At 52.5% G+C, this 23,406-nt stretch overlaps 2 protein-coding genes across 16 annotated transcripts in view; one reads left to right on the forward strand and one right to left on the reverse strand.

Moving 5' to 3' along the window:
• The window catches only part of SPTAN1 (spectrin alpha, non-erythrocytic 1), a 59,229-nt gene extending 58,574 nt beyond the window's left edge, over positions 1 to 655 (forward strand). For all 13 annotated transcript variants that reach the window (XM_078436419.2, XM_078436420.2, XM_078436413.2 and 10 more), the window contains one exon: positions 190 to 655. In XM_078436419.2, coding sequence (XP_078292545.1) covers positions 190 to 315 — 126 coding nt within the window. In that variant the 3' untranslated portion in view covers positions 316 to 655. The remainder of the gene's footprint in view (positions 1 to 189) is intronic.
• Positions 653 to 21,072, reverse strand: DYNC2I2 (dynein 2 intermediate chain 2). 3 transcript variants are annotated; one of them, XM_078436423.2, is made up of 10 exons: positions 20,878 to 21,072; positions 17,596 to 17,670; positions 9,165 to 9,413; positions 4,129 to 4,238; positions 3,456 to 3,613; positions 2,735 to 2,844; positions 2,065 to 2,232; positions 1,634 to 1,866; positions 1,194 to 1,293; positions 653 to 993 (listed from the first exon to the last, which is right to left on the reverse strand). In XM_078436423.2, the coding sequence occupies exons 1-10, from the start codon at positions 21,061 to 21,063 to the stop codon at positions 844 to 846; spliced, it is 1,539 nt and encodes a 512-aa protein (XP_078292549.1). In that variant the 5' UTR covers positions 21,064 to 21,072; the 3' UTR covers positions 653 to 843. The 3 variants fall into 3 exon arrangements, with proteins under 3 accessions (XP_078292549.1, XP_078292547.1, XP_078292548.1); XM_078436421.2 differs by having other exon boundaries at positions 1,194 to 1,351; XM_078436422.2 differs by lacking the exon at positions 17,596 to 17,670 and having other exon boundaries at positions 1,194 to 1,351.
• Positions 21,073 to 23,406: the final 2,334 nt, after the last annotated feature.

A 23,406-nucleotide genomic window follows, 5' to 3' on the forward strand; every position in this document is an offset into this window, starting at 1 on the left:
CCTCCCTTTTGAGCCCTCTTCTGCTGGGTGCAGGCATCTTATCCCCATTTACCAGTGAAACTCACTCCAGACCTGTCTGAAGCAGCTCTTAGAAGTGGCTGCGGTCTCTGGGCAGGGACATTCCCGATGTCCGCACCTCCCCCGGGTGTCAGCGGACTGGACTGACAGGTGTGGTCCCTTCCCCTCCAGAACCTGACTCGGGAACAAGCCGACTACTGCGTCTCCCACATGAAGCCCTACGTGGATGGCAAGGGCCGCGAACTCCCCACCGCCTTCGACTACGTGGAGTTCACCCGCTCGCTCTTCGTGAACTGATCCCGCTCCTCGCTCCGCCCGGCCCACGCTGCCCGCCCTGCCGTTGCCTTGCTGCATGACACCTCCTCTCTGTGCTCTTAAAATATTCCAGTGTTACTTTCCAATGTGAGCTTAAGTCCGCTTAGCCTGGGAGAAGACTTAGTAGAAAATGGTGCTTCGATAAACCGCTTCCGGTCAAGTCGCACTTGCCCCGTTGCCGTGGGGACCCAGATTCCCTTCGTGAAGCCCGCTGCCCCATTCCGACTCGGCAATCTCGGCGGCGGGCCAGATCCCCTCTTGTTCTCTCCCCTCCCTTTTGTTTTCATGTGAAAGACAAATAAATGACTTGACTCCCCCAGAAGCTCGTGTTGTCTTCATTCGGCCTCTGTCGGAACTCCAGAGCTCAGCTCAGGTGCAGCTTGCTCCTGCCCCCAACCCCCCACCCCCACCCCGGTTGTCCTCAGGCGGCCACCTCTGCTGCCAGCTGCTCCAGGTCCTCTGTCTCCCGGGGTCCTTGTTCGGTGAACTCGGTGCTCAGCTGCCACACCTTTACAGTGCCCTTGGCGTCACCGGCAGCCAGGAGCTGAGTCTGCTGGCGATTAAACTCAAGACAGTAGACCGGGCTATCATCCTGGGTTTGCTTGATTGAAACTGTGGGTTTCTGGGAGCTTTTCCGTAGATCAAACAGCTGCACATCACCTGCAGGGAGAGAGAATCATGGGACAAGAGGCCCAGAACAGTGGCCTGTGCACCCAGGAAGAGAAACTCATGGCACAAGAGAAGTCCACCTGGTTTAGCCCTCCTTCCCCCACCTGCTGCCTCTCCCCAGCTCAGAATTCCAAGTACGTGCTGGGCCCGTATCACTTAAATGGATCTGAGCCTATCGTCCTATTTCCTACCTTCCCCGGAAGCAGCCGCAAACACCAAGGGGCGCACTGGGGACCAGCGCACGGCAAACAGGTACTTGTGGGACAGCTGCAGGGAGGCCAGGGGCTGGGCCTGCAACATGGAGTACAGGTGGATGTGGCCGTCGGTCCCCGCACTCAGGAAGAGATTCCTGGACAGGATGAAGGGCAGAGAGCCAGGCAAGGGGATGAGTACCGGGTGTCCTGCCCAACTCCCCCTGGGCTGTCACGTTCCTGAAAAGTCTCCATGGACCCCCAAACTGGGAATCCCCTTAGGGAGAGAAGGGCCAATCCCCAGGAGCCAACCACCCGAGCGCCGGGTAGGAGGGCTCAAATAGCGAAGACCTGGGCCCAGGCCAGACCACAGGCCCTGTAGGCCGCTCTATGGGGCTTCCTCACCCTCCCTGTGCCAGGTGCTCTGTGGCCTCCTCTACCTGTGGAAGGGGGAACAGCTCACAGAGTAGATGGGACCACCATGGGGAGAGAAGGTGAACCGTGCTGGGGCCCGCAAGGGCACAGAGCTAGGCATCCGCGTGAGGGCGGCCTCTTCTGCTGCCAGGGAACACTTGAGCGGGAAGCCACCTTCCGTGCCCAGAACAAAAAGGCTGGGGTCAAAGCCGGAGAAAGCCACCGCCGTAGCACCCACCTCGGTCTCCCCCCGGGGAGGCTGTGGAGAAATGAATGGCAGGGCAGAGCCAAGGGAATCTGGTCAGAGTCCCGCAAGAGCCGAGTCACGCGAGTGGGAGCCACGTGACCTCAGTTGCTAGCACCGCTGCCCGTGCCGCCTGCCACCACCCCTGAGGCCCACTTGCGGGGGTCCTACGGTGGGCGGGCAGGCAGGGGCGGCAGCTGGGGCCCCACGTACCTTCTTTAGCTTGGTGTTCTTCGGGAGCTGCTGCACGACCAGGGCGAAGCCCTCTGTGAGCTGCAGCTGGCCCACCCCGCCCCCCTGCCAGAGCAGCACTTTCCCGTCCGTGGCCACACTCAGCACCTGGAAGCGGTGGCTGTGCCGGGGCTCAGGTAGCCAAAGCACCTGGGACAACAGGGTACGGGACCAAGGTCAAGAAAGAGCTGCTTGCTCCCCAGGCTGCCCCCATTTCCCAGCAAGACCGGCGGTCACCCTCATCCCCCAACTACCCCTTCTCTTGCGGGAAAACCAAAGGGGGAATTCTGGGGGAGGCCCGGAACCGCCTCACACACCTGGGGGCAGACCTGAGGGTTCCGAGGTCCCTCCCTGAGACGCCAGGATAGCTGGGAGCCCCACATGGCCACTTGGAAGTTGGGGGAGCTGGGAGTGGCCCAGGGCCTGGGCGTGGCAGGGGGGCGGGTGTGACTTCTGCCCCGGGGGGCTAAGAATGCCGAAGGCCGAAGGCCGCTGTCCCTAACTGCCAACTCCTTGGTGACCTGCTGTGGCTGTGCGAGCAGGCCCCCTCTCTTCCGTTTCACCTCAAGGAGCAGGCCAGCGACAGCAGCACTCAGTTCAGGGAGAAGGGGAAGGTGCCTCCCCGCCCCCCACCGCGGCCCACTGCTCTGACCTGGTACACAGGGTCGGTGTGCGTGTCGTCCGTCAGGCCCGTGCGCCACAGCAGCGGGTCCTCGGGATGGCTCACGTCCCACACCAGCACCTCACCACTGTACAACCCGCCTGCGGGACCAAGCGCGCCCGGACAAGAGCTGACTCACGCGCAACAACCCGGTGCCCCAACCGAGCACCAGCCCCGCCCGCCCAGGGAGCAAGGACGGGGAGCCGCTTCCCCAGAGTCGCCGGGGGGAGGGGGAGGAAAAGTCCTGCCCTCCCCCCACTCTGGCCTGCTGTGCCCCCACCCACCCACTGCCAGGCTGATCTCCAGGCCCGACACCCTGCCGTGCCCTCCGGCACAACCCCTTTCCCAACACGTGTGGCTCCTGTCACCACCCACGGCTCCCCGAGGGTGCCCCTGTCGCCCTGCCTCGAGTCCTGACCAGGCTGCACCCTTGCATGGCCCACACCCCATCAAGACTCAGCAAGGACCCGCCAACGCCCCCACCACCTCCTCCCCCTCCCCTTCTTCCTCACCCCCCCCCCCCCCCACCCCGCCACCGCCTTTCCTCCCCATCCTCCTCCTCCACGCTCCACAACTGGCACGGCATCCTCACCTGAGCCCAGGGCTCTGCTCCCCAAGCAGACCTGCCCCAGCCGTGCCTGGGGGCCGAGGGCCCAGTGGAGAGCTCCCCTGTGGGCACCCTGCACAGGGTGGGGAGCAGAAGACGGCTCACCTGCGACATGGGACGGCTGCGTGGGGTGGAAGGCCAGGCACATGACGGCGCTGGGCACCTCCACCACTGCTGACGGCTGCTGGGGGTTCAGGCCTCGCCTGTCCAGGTTCCAGGTACACACGAAGGACTTCAGCGTGCTCCAGTCCCCGTCGTCCAACCTGCACAGGGACATGCCTGAGCCGGCTCTGCCCCGAGGCCAGGATCTCGCCCCCACCCTGCTCCTAGCACCAGACCCGCCACCCACCCACCGCCCCCAGATCAGCCTGCGTCCCCGTCACACCCAGACCGTACTGGGTGCTGTAGTGGCACAGGTTCCTCCATAGCACAGTGGCAGGACCTCCTCTAGAAAAGGGTTCCCGAGAACCAAGATGGGTCCACACGATAGCAGGGTTGGGGAACTGTGGCCCATCAGGAAACGGCTCACGGAGAAGAGGGGGCAGGCCCAGGGCGCTCTGCCCTATGCTGGCAGGTGGGCACCAGGACTGTGGGCTCTAAGCCCCTCCCTCTGCTGCTCTTTCCAGCCAACCTGGTGCCTAGGCAGCCTTGAGAATAAAAAGACTCCCAGAATGGCCAAGCTCCAGGCCAACCTTCACCACACAGACAGGGAGAAAGAGGCTTAAACCAGAGTCTGAGGACCTCCCATTGCCCCAAAGCCACCCCTGCTGCCACTCACCGGCCATAGGCACAGGCCACCACGGAGCCGGTGCTGTTCCAGGAGACACTGGTCACATGCAGACCCTGCCCCTGGGCTGGGGGGTAGCCCAGGGTGTGCAGACACGTGACCTGCAAGAGACAAACCATCCCTAGCCCTGAGCCACAGAGCCCCCCAAAAGGCGGCCTTGTAGCCACCTAAAAACCACTACTACAAGCTTGGACCTCCAAAGCCACCCAGGTCCGCTGCCCGGTCCTGGAGGGAAATGTAGAGCCTTCATCCCAACACCACCCCAAACAGGATACTTCCAGAAACCCAGAAGAAAGGATCTTACGAACCGAGACAGATGCCAGGTTCTGGCTCAGAGTAAGACCCTGTTCTATACACAGTTTCAAAAGCTCTGGCTCCTGGAACTGGATGGTGCTCTATGTGCCACTAGACTATGCACCTGGAAATGGTTACAGTTTGGGGCGCCCGGGTGGCTCAGTCGGTTCAGCGTCCGACTTCAGCTCAGGTCATGATCGCGCGGTCCGTGAGTCTGAGCCCCACGTCGGGCTCTGGGCTGCCCCTCCCTGGCTTGCACACTCTGTCTCTCTCTCAAAAACAAATAAACATTAAAGCAATTTTTTTAATGGTTACAATTTTATGACTATTCTACCACATTAAATAAAAAACCATTTTTTTTTTTAAACCTCTGGCAGCTTCCCTCTCAGCCCATAGCAGCCTGGCACACCAAATGAAAAGGCTGGCAGTGCTGGCCACGGTGAGCGATCAGCCCAAGGTTTCTGGGAGGGGATGTGCCACACAGATCAAAACGTCTGTGAAAAGCTGCGTACTCCTTGACCTTATGCCTCCATATAAAGAAACTACCCGATGGAAAGAATCTAAAACGTGTAAAAAGCTGTATGGTGGGAACCCTCACACACTGCTAGCAAGGACGGAGAATGGCAAGGCCACGGTGGGGAGACAGTCGGGTGGGTCTTCAAAAGCTAAAACATAGAGGCACCACACAACCCGGCAATTCTGCCCCTAGGTACACGCCCAAGAGAACTGAGCACACACGTTTACCGGGGCGCCCTGCTGGCTCTGTCCCTGGAGCATGCGACTCTGGATCTCAGGGTCGTGAGTTCAAGCTCCACGCTGGGCACAGAGATTGCTTAAAAATTTTTTAAAGGGGCGCCTGGGTGGCGCAGTCGGTTAAGCGTCCGACTTCAGCCAGGTCACGATCTCGCGGTCCGTGAGTTCGAGCCCCGCGTCAGGCTCTGGGCTGATGGCTCGGAGCCTGGAGCCTGTTTCCGATTCTGTGTCTCCCTCTCTCTCTGCCCCTCCCCCGTTCATGCTCTGTCTCTCTCTGTCCCAAAAATAAATAAAAAACGTTGAAGAAAAAAAAAAATTTAAAAAAAAAATTTTTTTAAAGATTAAAAAAAAGCTGTCCAGTGTGGTAGGAGGTGAAGGGAACTCAAGAAAACCTTTTGTGCGGGGTGCCTGGGTGGCTCAGCCAGTTGGGCATCTGACTTCGGCTCAGGTGATAATCTTGTCATTTGTTGAGTTCGGACCCGCGCCAGGCTCTGTGCTGACAGATTGGAGCCTGGAGCCTGCTTTGGATTCTGCATCTCCCTCTCTCTCTGCCCTTCCCCTACTCATGCTGTGTATCTCTCCCTCTCTCTCTCAAGGATAAATAAACATTAGGAAAAATTAAAAGAAAGAAAAGAAAGAAAGAAAGAAAGAAAGAAAGAAAGAAAGAAAGAAAGGTGGGAGGAAGGGAGGAAGGGAGGAAGGGAAAGGAAAGGAAAGGAAAGGAAAGGAAAGGAAAGGAAAGGAAAGGAAAGGAAAGGAAAGGAAAGGAAAGGAAAGGAAAGGAAGGTTTCTTGATCTGGGTTCTGGCTCCACAGAAATGTTTTACTTTGGAAAGCCACAGGCCTGGACACTTGTGGTTTGTGCACTTCTTTACGTCATGTTCAACTAAAGTGTACATCAGAAAGGCACCACAGACATAAGTTGTTTGTCACAACACTACGTATACCTGCAACCCACTACTTATACCCAGTGCACTTTAAAATCTGAAGATAAACCTACAATGTGGGAGAAGCAGGGGGACCAAGGGACTTCTCTACACCTTCACTGTGGCGGACACGTGTTGGCCAAGACTCAGAATGGCATGGCCATGCCTGGGTGGCTCAGTCAGTTAAGCGTCTGACTTCGGCTCAGGCCACGACCTCACAGTTCGTGAGTTCGAGCCTCGCATCAGGATCTCTGCTGTCAGCACGGAGCCTGCTTCAGATCCTCTGCCTCCCTCTCTCTCTGCCCCTCCCTTCCTGTTTGTTTTCTCCTCCCCCCTCCTCAAATAAACATTAAAAAAAGAAAAAAGAAAAAAAAGACTCAGACCGGCACAAAGGGTGAACTGCCTGCACAGAGAACACACCTGGATAAACTCGGCTCAAAAAAATAAAGTGTATGGATGAAACATTAGGTGATGTTTTATTTTTATTTATTTTTATTTTTTCGAGAGAGAGCGTGTGCGAGCAAAACAGGGACAAAGGGAGAGGGAGAGAGAGAATCTCGAGCAGGCTCCACGCTCAGTGCAGAGCCTAATGTGGGGCTCAATCTCATGACCATGAGATCAATAGTCATAAATCAATAGTCAGATGCTCAACCAACTGAGCCACCCAGGCTCCAATTAGGTGTTTCAAAAGGACACATGTGAAGTCTCCATAGCAACCTGACAACACAGAACAGGCTTTGCTCCCGACCAGAAAAGACCCCAAGACTGGCCACAGTGACTCACAGCTGTCAACACACGTGTGAAACAAGAGGCAGGAAACAACAGAACCAGGAGGTCAGCGGTTCCAGTGGGAGACCCTGGGTGGTCTCTTCCTTATCTCCAATTTCTAAGCTTTCCCCAAGGTTGTCCCACTGATTGTAGAATTCTGACATTATGGTTTCTCGTTAAGAGCAGCATCCCAGCCCTTCCAGAGCTACTACAGCAGTGCCAAGGACAATGATGAAATGTCAAGGCCAACACCTTGACAGAAGTAGAGAGAAAAACCCCAAGACAGTAATCCCATCATGAGGGAATCAACAAAGAGCTGATGCAAAACAAGAAGTGGGAGGACAGACTCGCTGTCGATGTGATATAACAGCAAAGTGCTAACGCCCTCCTCTGCCCAATGCTCGCGCACCGCTAACATGCAGGGCTGCCCAGGGCCAGCTCACCAGGCTGCCACTCAAAGGGGGCAGCCTGATCTCCCGCCCACCCTCGTTTCTGGAGGATACCTCTCTAGAAGTGAAGCTGGGCGTCCACCCACAGGGGACTCAGATAAAGGACGACGTGTCCGTGCAGTGGGACCCAGTGTAGCCGCTGGGACGCCTACAGCACCTTTGTAGGAACTGACATGGAAAGCTCGAAGTGACAAAGGTCATCAGGAAAACGTACAGTGCTTTCCACTTGTTTAAAATGTTCTCAGTGACAACACTAGTCATGATGCTTGTGTTAGTGTAACACAGAGAAGACTCTAAAGGCGTGTGGGCGTGGGAACAAAGTGTCCCCTCCCACTGTCTACATGGTATATGTTCTGTATTTCTATACTGCCTGGACTTGTTATAATGAACATACATTGCTTCTGTAGTCAGAAAACAGATATTTTGGCACCTGGGTGGCTGAATCCGTTAATAAGGGTCCGAGTTCAGCTAAGGTCACGATCTCATGGTTTGTGAGTTCGAGCCCCGGGTCGGACTCTGTGCTGACAGCTCGGGGCCTTGAGCCTGCTTTGGATTCTGTCTCCATCTCTCTCTGTCCCTCTCCTGCTCATGGTCTGTCTCTCTCTCGCTCTCTCTCTCAAATATAAATAAACATCAAAAAAATTTTTTTAAAGGAAAAAAACGTTTTTTAAAGGGGAGAAAGTAACACACACTTGGACCAAGTTAATCCATAGAAATGTGGGAACGTGCTAATAATAAAGAACAAAAGCTTAACCTCTGTAAAATTGGGTGGTGGGGCGGTGGGGACGGGGGGGCACGAGCAATGGCAAGGAGAGACAACAAGCTGGGCTCTTCCTCTTCCCTGAGCCCTTCTTGTGCCCGGCTTATAAGGAGTCAGTGACTGCCCACTGCGGTGTGGCCTCGGCAACTGCATTTCAGAGTGATTTTGAGGACTTCCCTCAAACTGATTTTCCCATGCCTTCCAGTGACTTGGTGGGAAGAGGGCAGAGGAGGGGGAGGGGCTAGAACAGGGCTATGACCTCTGAATACATAGTTACTCATCTGTTTCTACAGGAAGAAAGCACTGTATAAAAAAAAAAAGTTTGGCTCAGAACTCCAAGGCTCCCCAGTCGAGGGCCCGCAGCCGTGAGCGAACAGCCTGTCCACAGGGGAGGCTGAGGCCCAGCACGGAGCAAAAGCCAAGAGCCCCCCATTCGTCTCAAAGCCTAGCCTGCCTGTGCGGCCAGACACCTAAGTGTACAGGGTCACTCTGAGCTGAGCCTCGGAGACACTGAAGTCACTAGAGCATGGCAGTGAAACCAGACAGACCAGGGCTCAAATCCCAGCTTGGCCCGTTACAGCTGGGTGACCGTGGACAAGTCAGTTAGCCTCTCTGGGCCTTGTCTATAAAACAGAGATCATCCAAGTACCGCCTCATGCAGCTGTGCTGAGGAGTGAATGAGATGGCACAGAGAGCCCTCACCACATGGTGCCAGGGGAGACAGCCGAGCGGTGGAGAAAGTCTGGTCCAGAGTCAGACTCCCCACGTTCAAGCCTTGCCTCTACTGCTGACTAGCTCCATGTGATCCCAGAAAAATCGTTTCAACTCAGGAGGCTCCCCATCCCCAGCTGTAAATGGAGGTAACCACAAACTACTTCTTGACAGCAGGGAAGGCTCGATGACTTACTCTCATAAAACTCGGCTCAGCACCTGGCAAAAAGTAAGACCTCCATGAACGCAGTTACTATTATTGCATTATTGCTATTAACAGCATCTGGCCTAAGAGGACTTCCAACGGGGGCGGGCGAGGCTCAGGCTGGGGCAGAGGAGGAGGGCGTCCCAGGCTGCCGTTCCCTACCGTTGGCTGCTGCTCTGTCCAGTTCACCTCGAAGCCGTCAAAAGCGTGGCTCTGCCAGTTCTTATTCAGCTCTCGGATAACCATGGCCTCCACCCTCCGAAGAAAGGCTGCCAGCCTGGGGCTGTCGTGCTGGGCCACAGACCGAGCGCTGACCGGTGCAGGGACCTCGGTCTGCACCTCAGCATCCGCATGCTTCCGGGTCTGGACAGACGCTTCAGCAGTGGCAATGCTCGCCGTCTGGCAACTTTTCTGCAGAAAATCAAAACCCAGTGGTCACCAGTCAGCGGTCAGTGGTCACCAGTCAACCCAGGTCACTAGTGACCGCCTGCCTGGGCACTCTGTTCCCCCTACTAAACAGCACCCCTCCCGCGCTGCTGCTTACCCTCGGGCCAATGGGCCTCTGGTCATCCTGCCTGCCCCAGTCTGCCTCTTTGCTCTTGTAACTGGCCCATCTTTCAAAGGAGGAGCCCGATCTGTGCGCTATGGGTGAAGATGATCCCTCAACCGTCCTATGTGCACTGGGCCACAGTGAGTGGTTCAGGGGTGGTCAACATGATCCAGTAAGAGCCTGACCCAGGACTTTCGGTGACACTAGGACACAATTTGGAGGGGATGCTGGAGTGTCGCTTCTCTTTTTTTCCCCCAGGAGTGCCCTTTGGAAGATCCCGACAGCAATGAGAATCCTGTAATATTGCAGCCAGCACAGGGAAGCATCGCAGACCTGGCCACCAGCATCTCCCTCCCTTCGCAGGCCCCTTCCAAGGTGCCCCCATGATCAAGGGAAGCAGGTGAGTCTGTGATGAGCTAGTTGGTAGAAAGAAGGCAGGCTCCTCCCCAGCTGCCTCTTTTCTCCACCCTGCCCTCTGTCTCCAATTCCTTGTCCCCTCTTTAGCTGGCCACAGGGATAGACATCAGACCAGGGAAGGAACTACCAGCCTCCCTTTCTTATGGACAGGACCCATCATTTATCAAATGAGGGGGCCTAGCAGATCGTCATCTGCAAGAGGCTCTGCTCACACAGCCCCTCACCAGGCACCTGAACGTGCAGGGCAATGGCGAGGCCCGGAACCCCTGTGCACCTCCCCCACCTGGCTCAGGCTTGGGGGGGCAGGGCTGTGCACTAGGCCAGTGCCAGTAAGCCTAAAGGAAGGGAGCGGGCCCCACAAAGGGGCAGCTCTTCCTAGTACATGAAACACCTGTCCCCACGCTCCCCATCACATTCCACTAAATTGTCTTTTCTTATCCGCCTCCCATTAAATGGAGTTCCTCCAGCATCAGAACCCTGTCTGATCTCTATACCCAGCACTTTGCACGTATTTGGCACACGGCACAAGCCCATTTAGACAAGATATATGTACATATATTTTTATATATCTCCACTACACTGTATGTATTATGTTGTATACACACATAGACTATATATATCACACATATACTATTTACATATATTTCCTTTACACCACACACACACACACACACACACACACACACACGCACATTATTTACTGAGTGTCCACTTGCCAGGCACTGTCTGGGTACTATGGATACAGCAGAAAACAAAATGTGCAAAATCCCTGTGCCCGAGAAGCTTCCACAGGGGTTGGGGGTACACGAACAAGAAAATACCCACCAACTACCTATGGTGCCAAGTGCAGCAGATGTGTGGGAGAGAAGGGAACAGCCAGGGAGGTCTCTGGGGAAATGGCACTTGAGCTGAGGTGTGAAGGACAAAGGGAGAGCTGCAGGAGAGGGTCCTGGACAGAGATGGGAGGGGGAGGCCAGAGCAAAACCTTACAGTAGAAAACGTTCCGTGCTCAGAGACTGGACAGCAGGTGGCGTGCCTGGCCACAGTGGGTAAGGAGGGTGGCCCGAGCACAAGGGCATGGCCAGGAGGTGTCTGAGAGCCACAAGGTGTGGCCTGAGTGGGTTGTAAGCAGGGCCATGCCTTTTTGGCTGCTCGGGAAGAAGTGAGGAGCAGAGGACAGGTTTGACAACCAGTGGAATGTGATGGCAAATACTGGGAAAAGAGAACACAGAAGCAGTTCTCCTGGGCCTCGTTCAGACCGAGATGCCTCCCATCCACATGGAGGTGTTGAGGATTCCCGAGAGCGGTCGCAAGGCGTGAGGCTCTGGAGAACATCCGACAGAGACATGACTTGAAACCACAGCACTGGAGGGGTCCACCAAGGGAGTGTGCACACTGAGGAATTCGTGGATGGGCATGAGGATCAGAAAGCATACAGGCTTGGGGTGCCTCAGTTGGTTAAACATCTGACTTCAGCTCAGGTCATGATCTCACGGTTCATGGGTTAGAGCCTCGTGTCGGGCTCTGTGCTGACAGCTCGGAGCCTGGAGGCCGCTTCGTATCCTGTGTCTCCCTCGCTCTCTGCCCCTCCTCTGCTCGTGCTCTGACTCTCTGTCTCACAAAAATAAGTAAAATGTAAAAAAGAAGAAGAAGAAGAAGAAGAAGGAGGAGGAGGAGGAGGAGGAGGAGGAGAAGAAGAAAGAAAGAAAAAGAAAAGAAAGTAAAGAAAGTATACAGCCTGAGCCAAAATTCTAAGAGACTGGGTGAAAATCAAGCTTCCAGAAGCCACAATGATGGCAAGAGTGTTAGTTACTAAGTGCTAACTCAGGCACTGTCCCAAAAGTTTTACCCATATCTTATTCATCCTCACAACCACCCTATGAAGAAACTCCTATTTTTGCATTACTAACATGGACACTAAGGCACAAAGAAGTAATTCACCCAAGATCACACGGCAAAGAGGTGATCACAGTAGGCCTTGAATTCAGGCAGTCTGACCTGTGACACGAAACTGTCCCTCAGCCATGGTGTTCTCACCCAGTCTAACATCCTGGACACTCATCACATCAGATAAACTCAGAAAAAGTTTCTAAAAGAATGTTACCCCAATGACTTAATCTAAGACAAAAATGTCCACAAGATAGCAAGCTGTTATCTTTCCATCTACTTCCATTAATATTTCTTTGCTGGGGTGCCTGGGTGGCTCAGTCGGTTAAGCGTCCAACTTCAGCTCAGGTCATGATCTCACAGTTTGTGGGTTCGAGCCCCGCGATGGGCTCTGTGCTGGCAGCTCGGAGCCTGGAGCCTGCTTCTGATTCTGTGTCTCCCTCTCTCTGCCCCTCCCCCACTCATGCTCTGTCTCTCTCTCTCAAAAATAAATAAACATTAAAATTTTTTCTTAAATATTTCTTTGCTGCTTGCTTATTCAGACAAAAGACAAATGTCAAAACACTAGGGAAAATTCACAGAGGAAAAAAAAAACTTAAAACCAATGACACGCTGCACCCACAATTTTTTCTGTGAATTGGTAGGAAACTACTATCATTATTCTCTTTTCACTCTGGGACAACTAAGTAGTTTCCATAGTTCAAGATCTGATTATCTGGCCCGACCCTGATCCGTCCCATACATCCCATCCCATCTGGAGATGAAGCCCCAAGGCCTCCAGAAGGGAAGGGCTTGCCCAAGGATACCCTGTGTAGACGGGTACCTTCTGTACCAGGCAGTGTGTGGCTGGACTGAGGCTCCCATAACAAGCCCTCTGAGACATCAGAGAAGTCAGGGAAGAATGAGATCCTTGCTTTCTGGGCCTCAGCAAGGTCAGGAAGAGGGGTGTTAAGGATGCTGGGCTCCCACACCTCAGAGGCAGAGGCACTACAGGAGGGACTGGGACCAGACTTTAATTACACTGGGAGGTGTGGCCAAGGGAAACAGAAAAATTCCCAAACCAAGATCACCAGTCACCACGCTCTGGAGTCTGAAGTCCCAGTGACCTCCAGCAGAGAGGAAGGCAGTGAGATTCAGGGACCAGAACCCAGTGTGGGAGCCCAGCTCTCCTGCCCCCAGGAGAGCCTGCAGACACCCAGAATGTCAGGACTCCTACCCAAGCCACCAAATGTGTCCCAATACCAGGACTGTAGCTTCTGACTAGATGAGAAGTGGACGCGAACCTAGGCTGGGCCAATCAAGCTCTCTCAGGGAAATTCACAACAGAGACAAAGATTTAACAAGATGGCATATGCCTAGAACGGAAACCTGGAAACGTTGGCCCCAACAATTAGCCAGGGCCACAACCAGGAGACAAGCAGAGACAGGCCTCAGGGGATACATGTAACATCAGAGTTGAAAGGTGGGGGACCCCCAAGTTTCCTAGATTCCTCAGGACCAGCTGCACCTTCAGAGGCCCAGGAGACATCCCGGCATCCTGAAGAGAAGTGCTTGACAGGAGCTGGTTTGGGCTGGTTTCTGTCACTTGCTATCAGAGTCCTACACTGACCCCTAGGAAGGCTCCCTGACTCCCAGGCCAATACCCCTCAACGCCTCACTTCTGAAATAATGGGTCTCTAGCTGGCATCTAGGACTGGCCGATCAATTTCAGGAACACTGGTGATGACAGAGGAAACGGCCCCACTGGGTCAGGTGATCAGCCACCACCCCAGGCCCCGAGGGGTGTGCTGAGAGAATACTGGGCTCTGCCTTGCATTCAGGTTCAGGCTGAGATTGACCAATGTCAGGTTAACTGTGCTCATGTGTGACTCAGTCATTCAGAAACCAGCCAGCCAGAAAAATGTATTCAGGGGGTATCACTATGAGGCATGAGTACTTCAAAGTCATGAGTAGAACAGTCACTTTCTTACTAAAAATATACATTCTAGGGGCACCTGGGTGGCTCAGTCGGTTAAGTGTCTGACTCTTGATTTCAGGTCAGGTGATGATCTCACAGTTTGTGGGATCAAGCCCCACATCAGGCTCCACTCTGACAGTATGGAGCCTGCTTGGGACTCTCTCTCCCTCTCTTTCACCTCTCAAAATAAATAAACTTAAATAAGTAAATAAATACACACATACATATATACATACATACATAACATACACACACTCTAGGGGTGCCTGGCTGACAGTGCAGAGCCTGCTTAGGATTCTCTCTTTCCGTCTCTCAAAATAAAGAAATAAAACTCTTAAAAAGAAATACATTCTAGGGGCGCCAAACTGGCTCAGTCAGTAGAGCATGTGACTCTTGGTCTTGGGGTCATGAGTTCAAGCCCCATGTTGGGTACAGAGATTATTTAATTTTATACATTCTAGATCTCCTCGACTCTACAATGTATTGTTTATAAAACATTCCAATTGTTTAATAATAGCTCTTCAGGGGAAAACTAGATGACATACACGGGCCATCTGTGAGACACACCGATTTTTAAGATGTGTCCTATGACTGAGGAACATCGCCATCCAGAGAGGAGGCGTCTTTGAAGGTCTGAGATGATGTGCAAAGGGAGGCCAAGCCCCCATCGGTCCCTTGGGTAGCAACCACTACCAGCCAATAGAAGCGGCACACGGCATCTCATTTCATCAACCAGCACGTCTGACTCGCGTGCAAAAGGACCTCAAAGACATTCTAGACCTGACTTCTCAACGGGCAGGCCCCAGAGTCCCTCAGAAGCTTGCTAAAACACAAGCCGCCTCCTCCAGCAGGGGGGCCGAGAGTGTGCTTTGGGAACAAGCCCCCAGATGATGCTGAGGCTGCAGGTGCAGAGGGCTGTTACTCAGACCCCACCCGTGGGTCTCACCCATCTGTATGCTTCCCAGGGCCACAGCCCAGGGTCCATCACCTCTTGCCCCCCCCCCCCCCCCCCAGCCCACAGCGCAGACCATGCTCTCACACACCCCCCACTTCTACCTCCGTCACTCTGGGAGCTGAAGCTTCACCTGGGGTGGGGTGAGATATGGTTCATCCCGGAGGCTGAGGGATGCCGTTAAGCCCACCTGAAGGACGCTGCCGGGCAGGGGGGGTGCGTGTGGCCTGTCGCCGTCACCTTGCCACATCCAGCGGGCCCACTTCTGATCCTCCTCCCCGGAATTTCCCTTGTCCTCAGGTGGCCGTCACCCCCAAGGCCTCCCCCCACTTCTACCTCCTTCCCCATCAAGTCCTGCACACACACCTGATGAGAACACAGGTGTGATGGGAGCAGGGAGGACTCCGGCCTGAGCCAGCGTCTCTGGGCCCACACTGCAAACCCCCTGAGCGAGCACCACAATTTGACGCAGGTGTGAGGCACAATTCACAGCTAACGAGCAGACAAGGTGAGACAGGAATGTCTTAGATGCAAAGTTGAGCTGAGTGGGTTTCCTTTTTTTTTCAATTTATTTACTTTTGAGAGAGACAGAAACACAGTGTGAGTAGGGGAGGGACAGAGCGAGAGGGAGACAGAGAATCCGAAGCAGGCTCCAGACTCCGAGCCGTCAGCACAGAGCCCGATGCGGGGCTCGAACTCATGAACCGTGAGATCGTGACCTGAGCCGAAGTTGGACGCTTAACGGACTGAGCCCCCCAGGCACCTCCGGCTGAGTGGGTTTCGTGGTGGGATACAGGGACAACTGTGTCACCAGAGGCCTCTGAGAACGTAGAGTAACGGAACAATCTCCAGTTCATGTGAACTTGCCTCTTAGTATATCGGGGCAACAAACAGCTACTCAGAGAAGAGCGTGGAGCCAAGAGCCAACCAAGAGGACAATCGCAGACGTTTCCATGGAAGTTGGGAGATGCGTTAGGCTACACAACCTTGGAGCCGCAAATACTGCCGACTACCTTGGTGTCGTCTTGGTCTTTCAGTGTGCTCTCATGCCCCTTGAAAAAAAAATCTAGTATGGAAACTGTGTAGCAAACCCAAAGGTAGAGAACCACGGATTTAATTCTCCTTGAAAATTTGTAACAGGCCAGACCCAGGTTCAAAACAAACGCCCTCCAGCAGGGGGTGACATTGGCTACAGAAGCCACCAAGGCGAAGAGGCAGCCTGGGAAGAAGGAAGAGCCCGTGGGCAGGCAGCTAGTTGAACTCCAAGCAGGGGAGGAGAGTTGCAGCCTATGTGGGATGTCAGCACACAAGAAGATTATTCAACCCAGTATTTCCTGGGTGCCTCCGGGAGGTGCAAAAGTACACAAGACCCACTCCCTGCCTTCTGGGAGCTCGCAGTCCCAGAGACACAGACCTGAATGTCCAAAATGCATTCCATGGATGAAAAAGTTCCAGAACCAGATAGTGGTGATGGTTCCACATGGTGAATGTACTGGACACCACTCAATTGTACACTTAAAAATTTCTATTTTTTCTAATTTCTAGGGAAATTTCTATTATATGTACCTTTTTTTTAAAAAGTTTTTTTAGGGGCGCCTGGGTGGCTCAGTCGGTTAAGCATCCGACTTTGGCTTAGGTCATGATCTTGCGGTCCGTGAGTTCGAGCCCCGCGTCGGGCTCTGTGCTGACAGCTCGGAGCCTGGAGCCTGTTTCAGATTCTGTGTCTCCCTCTCTCTCTGACCCTCCCCCGTTCATGCTGTCTCTCTCTGTCTCAAAAATAAATAAACGTTAAAAAAAAAAAAAAAAAAATTTTAAAAGTTTTTTTATATTTATGTGTTTCTGAGACAGAGAGAGACAGAGCATGAGTGGGGGAGGGGCAGAGAGAGAGGGAGACACAGAATCGGAAGCAGGCTCCAGGCCCTGAGCCGTGGGCACAGAGCCCGACGCGGGGCTCGAACCCACAAACCGCGAGATCATGACCTGAGCCGAAGTCGGACGCTCAACCGACTGAGCCACCCAGGCTACCCCCTTTTTTTAATTTTTTTTTTAACAAACTTTTTTTTAAATTTTTTAAACGTTTTTTAAAATTTATTTTTGATACAGGGACAGAGTGTGAGCGGGGGAGGGTCAGAGAGACGGGGAGACACAGAGTCCGAAGCAGGCTCCAGGCTCTGAGCCATCAGCACAGAGCCCGACGCAGGGCTCGAACTCATGAACTGCAAGATCATGACCTGAGCCGAAGTCGGATGCTCAACTGACTGAGCCAGTCAGGCACCCCTCTATTATATGTATCTTTTTAAAAATTTTTTTTATGTTTATTTATTTCTGAGACAGAGAGAGAGCACGAGCGGGGGAGGGTCAGAGAGAGAGGGAGACGCAGAATCCGAAGCAGGCTCCAGGCCCCGAGCCATTAGCACAGAGCCCAACGCGGGGCTCAAACTCACAGACTATGAGATCATGACCCGAGCCGGAGTCAATTACTCAACCGATTGAGCCACCCGGGCGCCCCTCTGTTATATGTATCTTTCCACAATTTTTTTTTTTTAAGTAATCCCTACACCCAACATGGAGCTCAAACTCACGACCCCGAGATCAAAAGTCACATGCTCTACCAACTGAGCCAGTCAGGCTCTCCACCACAATTTTTAACAAATGAAAAAAAAAAAAACACAGCCCACATTTTCCTAGGATCAGCATTGGGCTGGCTTCAGAAAGGTAATGCTGCTGCTGGAAAGGAGGATGCATTCAATTGGTGGTCTCAAATTTTGCTACCTATCAGCACGACCTGGGGAGCTTTAATAAAACCAGATTCTCAAGTCACAACACATACCAATTTAGCCAGAACCGCTGGGAGGCAGACATCCATATTTTTCAGGAGTCTCCAGGACATTCCAGTGTCAACCATCTGGTTTGAGAAACCGCAGATGAGCAAGGAGGGATGATCAGGCACCCTCTATCTCAGGCAGTGGGACTGGTCCCTGACACTCCTCTGCCATCCGAGCAGCCCTAGGCTTTCAAACTGTTTTCTTATCCACAATCTCATTTAACCCCTCACAAGGGGGTGCCTGGGTGGCTCAGGTTCAGTTGGTTGATCCATCCATCCCCTCAGGAAGTATTCTAACAAGGACCCATTTTGCAGAAGAGATCATGTGACTGGCCCAAAGCCCTAAAGAGGGTGTGCACCCCGGTCTTGAACCAAAGTCCAGGACCCTATCCCTCTGTAAACAGATTGGAATATGACAAGAAAAGCCAAGTCAGGCCAAAGACCATTAATATTAAAAAAAAAAAAAAAAAAAAAAAAAAAAGGGGGGGGCGGGGGGTGCCTAGCTGGCTCAGTTGGTAGAGTATGAGGCTCCTGATCTCGGGGTCGTGACTTCAAGCTCCATGTTGGGTGTAAAGATTACTTTAAAAATAAAATCTGAAAAAAAAAAAAAAAAAAAAAAAAAAAACCTAAAAAAATTAAAAAAGAAAAAAAAATCCATCAATGGAACATGGAGGTACATTACAATATTGCACCACTACATGGGCCAAAAACCACTGTCCAACTTTTCCAAAAAAACTTTTTAAAAAATTAAGAAACTGGGGCGCCTGGGTGGCTCAGTCGGTTAAGCGTCCGACTTCAGCTCAGGTCACGATCTCGCGGTCCGTGAGTTCGAGCCCCGCGTCGGGCTCTGGGCTGATGGCTCAGAGCCTGGAGCCTGCTTCCGATTCTGTGTCTCCCTCTCTCTCTGCCCCTCCCCCGTTCATGTTCTGTCTCTCTCTGTCTCAAAAATAAATAAACGTTAAAAAAATTAAGAAACTGTATTTAAAAATTAGCTAAAACACTAATCACAGGACTTATTGATAAGAAAAAAAAAATGTAAACTGCCTAACAACTCATCAAAAGAGACTGGTTAAATAAAATGAAGTTACAAAAAAAAATTTTTTTAAACATGGACATTTGTTCAGGATGTATTAAGTGAAAAAACTGGGTCTATGAAATGTTGTGCACAGTGTGATTCCGTTTTTATTTAAAAAATGGGGCAGGGGCGCCTGGGTGGCTCAGTCTGTTCAGTATCCGACATCAGGTCATGACCTCGCGGTCCATGGGTTCCAGCCCCGCATCCAGCTCTGTGCTGACGGCTCAGAGCCTGGAGCCTGCTTCGGATTCTGTGTCTCCCTGTCTCTCTGCCCCTCCCCTGCTCACGCTCTGTCTCTCTCAAAAATAAATAAACATTTAAAAAATTTTTTATTTAATTTTTTTTAAACATTTTATTTATTTTTGAGACAGGGAGAGATAGAGCATGAACAGGGGAGGGTCAGAGAGAGGGAGACACAGAATCCGAAACAGGCTCCAGGCTCCGAGCTGTCAGCACAGAGCCCGACGTGGGGCTCGAACTCACGGACCGCGAGATCGTGACCTGAGCCGAAGTTGGCCGCTTAACCGACTGAGCCACCCAGGCGCCCCTTAAAAAAATTTTTTTAAATGGGGCAAAACAGACAAAGCAGGTACAAGTCGAATGGCCGGGGAATGGGGTGATTTTTATTTCCACTTTCTTTTTTCTCTTTTTTTTTTTTTGCATATCCAGATTTTTTCTCAATTTTGGACACACAACTTTTATAAAGAGAAAAAACTATTTTGGAAAAACCCATTTACCTTCTTCTGACCCTTGCAAAATTCTTACAACTCAACAAAAAAATGTGCTTCAGCAAGACAGGGGATGCTAGTTCAAGGGAACCACCCTCACAGATGAAAGCTTACACCTCCAGTGTTAGAATTAGTTCTTAGAACCTTACGGCTTAAAGCTATAGTTGCAAGGAAATGAACCTGCCTCAATTTCATTCTCTGTAAGGGAAAAAAAAAAAAAAAAAAAAAAGACGGATTCAGCGTTCCCAGCCTAAAGTCTTCTAAAATCTGAATCTTCAGCAAGCAAGAGCTGTGTGATAAGGATGGAGATCAACTAAAATATCCACTTCGCTTTTCACCAGAACCATTTCGGTGCAGCCTGGTTAAGCGGGGAGTGCTTTCCCGGTAGATCAAATCCAGGCTTGAGACCCGCAGGCAAGACTACTGGCCTGAGGCAAGAAACCAGTCTTCCAGAGTTAGACTTCATTGGAAAACTCCCTAGTGTCGGGGAGGATCTGATGGGGTCACTCGCGCAGCAAGCTAAGCCTCGGTTCCCTCTTCTGGTAAATGTGCGGCACCCTACAACGCCCCCCCCCCATACCCATTTTCACCGAGGGGACGCCAACATCCCTACAGTGATCTGCAAGGCACTATCTGACCCGCCTCGGCTTACCCTCTCTGACCTCAACCGGGACCACTCCCCCTTGTCTCATTCCTCGCCAGCTCTGCCACCTCCTCAAAACACAAGATCTGCTCCGACACCAACCCCAGGGCCTTTGCACTTGCAGTTTGCGCCGTCTGGCGGTTCTGCCTCAGGTATCCACTTGGCTCACTCACTCCTCCCGGTCTTCGCTCAATTGTCGCCTTCTCGGTGAGGCCCACCCACCCTCTCACTCTCCAAACCAGTCCTTCTGATCCCGCACCCTTCTTTTACTTTTGTCCATGATGGCACTACTCGCCCTCTGACACACGACAAAATTTAATTGCATAAGTTGCCTACGGTCGGTGCCCTGCAAACGGCCCCAGGTCAGCTCCAGGAGGGACTTCATTCACTGACGGGTCCCCAGCGCCAGAACGGCTCTCGGCACACAGCAGGCCCTCAAAGTCCGCACAAAGACCCCTCGGGAGAAGACCTGGCACCCGGGAGCCCTGCCTCCTCAAAAAGCCTCGTTTTGTGTGCTTTTCATTAAACCACTGGAAAACCGGCGTGTCTCGACCTTAAATGCACTTCCTTCTTCTTTTTAAAGGAAAGTTAGTTTGAAACGCCTGAAAACTGCGGTTCACACAAAATCCTTCAAAACATGGGGTCTTCAGATGTTTTTAAGGAAAACCCCTTTTGTTGTCGGGTCTGGGGGGAGACTGGCACGAGAATGCCACAGGGCGGGTCTCCGTGGGTTAAAATACAAAAATAAAACGGGGGGACCCCAGAACCTGGCCCGGAGGCCGCGCGCGGACGGACCCTCGCCCTCCCTCCCGCGTCGCCGCGAGTCGGGCCCGCGCCCTCACCGTCTCCCGGCGGATGCCCTGGACGCCCCTCCACTGAGAAGGCACAGACGCCACGCCCAGGGTCTCGTCCTGCAGCGGCCCCGGCCGCCCCGGCCCCCCGGCGCTCGCAGCCCCGCCTGTCGCCAGCGCCTCAGCTCCCGCGCTTCCCGCCGGGCGGAACGGCCCGGGCTGCGCGCGGGTTGCCATGGAGATAGCGCCGCCCTGTCGCGCCTGCGCACTGCAACATGACCTTCGCCCCTGCGCCTCCAGAGCGGAAGCCTGGGGAGGTGAGGCCATCGGCACCATTTTTTAATGGGTCAGACAGCCACCTCCGAGACCTGAGAGAACGAGATAAATTATTCTTTTTGGCCAGTGTGTGACAAACCCGGCCAGTTTTGGATACTCCATCCCCAGGAGGGGCACGCCTGAGCATGTGCGGGTACCCCTGGCCCGGGAGGAAAGTGCGGAAGTGGGGCACCGTGCCAGGCTCAAAGATGGCGCAGAGCGGCCGGGCGCAGAGGCGAAGACTGGGGGCTGCGACCAGAGTGTGCGGATGAGTTGTGGGGCCTGGGAGTGCCCAGCGGAAAAGTTGGGTGCTCCCAGCAGATCCCGCTCCAGATTGCGGCCACTTCGAGGCCTGGTGCTCACTCTCTGCTCCGTAGTTTCTGCCTAGATAGAATGGTGATTTAAAATATCCATATGCGGATCGGGAGTTTGGTTGGATCATTGGAAGGCCCAAATGAGGTCGAATACAGAAGACGGCTTGTTACATCGAAATTAAAGACCCAAGTAACTACCAGTTATTGAGTGTGTGTCGTGCGTCGGTCGGGCAGAGCCCAGAGATTTATGTATATTGAACTTATTAAATGCTCAAAACAACTCTATGAAGAAGCAACTGCTCTAAGTCCCATGAGGGTGCCAGTGGTTTGAGAAGTAACTGCGCCGCTCATCCAATAAAACCCACAACACGTCTGCACAAGCCCCCGCAGATTGCTGCTTGGCCACAAAGCCCGCTTCTGGGCTTCTTGGCGGGTATCCTCCCGCCAGGTCCTCTGCGCTGCCTTCTTTCTATCCATGAACTCTTCAGGGATGCACCAACTCTGCACCCCCCTCACACAACTGAGTCCTCATTTAGGACCCTGTTCCAGCCAAGGCCATAAAGACTGATTAGATTAACAGCACTGGGGGCGGGGGGCGGGGATGGAATGCAATAGAAATTTCTTCCAAAAAGAACCAGACAAAATTCTCCTTGTGAGGCCCTCTTAACGCTAAAGAATGTACACATGTCACCGAAGATTCCAAAAACCACACTCAAAAAGAAGCTCAAGGCTGTGGGAGTCAAGAGGCCTAGATTTGAACACCGTTTGAATAGTGCTGTGTCCTCTTTAGTAGACTTGGTAATTCTCTGGGCCTCGGTTTCCCAGCTGTAAAATGAGGCTAGTGAGACTGGACCTGCTTTCCCTGACCAAGGGAAATATTTCAGGAAGAGAAGAGTGGTCCACAGTGTTAAATTCCCCAAACAGGTCAATGAGGATAAGGCCAGAAAATAGATCAGCCACTGAAACTGGCGTTCTGAATGATATCTGATGACCTTAGTGAGAACAATTTCAGTGGAATACGGGGAACAAAAGTCAGCCTGCAGAGGGTTTAAGAATGAAAGAAGGTAGCAGAAAAAGTAATGGACATTATTGACCAGCTAAACACAGGAAGTGGGTACGAGTATAAATTGGTAAAATCTAATTGGAGGGTAATTTGACCTTAAAGTCTCTTCTTTAATCTAGAAATCTTACTTGTGGGAATTTTTCCTGTGTCAACGATTACAGGTCTGCACAGATGTTGAGCCCCAAGGATATTCAACAACACATCATTTATAATAATATTACCATGATAATAGGAGGATCCTGCGGTCAACCTAAATTTCCAAGCAAAGTCATGCCACACAACAGGTGTTCACTAAATATCTGAGAAAGAATGTATAGTAGGCCTTTAACGGAGTATTTCTGACACACGGTATAGAATCTCAGGTGGCCATTAGCAGTGTCATTATAGACATTTAAAAGTGGCAAAATGTGTAGCACATTAAAGTTTCTATAAAATGCAATTTACAGATAATGTATCCTGTTTCTATAACAATGTCTATTTCTAATAAAATCTAGGAATATAGATCTAAATATTGATCACAGCTGCCTCTGGGTAATTTAAATTTCATTTTTTTTTTTTTCTCTTTGGGGCATTCAAGTTTTATGTGGCCTATTTGGGGACAAGGAGAAGGGCAGTTGGGCAGCAAGTGGGCCTGTGGTATCTGTCCAGTCGTCATTTCTCTCACCCTGAGGCAGCAGGCGCTCTAGCCCATCCTCTGTTACCCTGACAGCAGCTCAAACTCCTCTGCCCAGCCTCTGGGATGCCCCTCCCTGCTCTCTTAACCTTCAGTCCTCCCTGGAAGTGTTTACTTGCTAAAGGGACCAGATCCCAAACCCCTGTTATTGGCTCCCAGGGGACTAAATTTCTCTCCTCTGGAGCACTCCTCAAACTTATAAGTAAGTGACAAGG

The sequence above is a fragment of the Panthera onca genome, chromosome D4, assembly GCF_046562875.1.
Source record: "Panthera onca isolate mPanOnc1 chromosome D4, mPanOnc1 haplotype 2, whole genome shotgun sequence".
NCBI classification, from domain to species: domain Eukaryota; kingdom Metazoa; phylum Chordata; class Mammalia; order Carnivora; family Felidae; genus Panthera; species Panthera onca.

Coding starts and splice junctions, on each gene's coding strand:
- DYNC2I2 (XM_078436421.2), bottom strand. CDS start 21,063: ATGGCAACCCGCGCGCAGCCCGGGCCGTTCCGCCCGGCGGGAAGCGCG. Junction 9,414..17,595: donor CAGCGGTTCTGGCTAAATTG/GTATGTGTTGTG, acceptor GATTTTCTGCAG/AAAAGTTGCCAGACGGCGAG. Junction 2,845..3,455: donor GCAGCCGTCCCATGTCGCAG/GTGAGCCGTCTT, acceptor TTGGTCCCGCAG/GCGGGTTGTACAGTGGTGAG.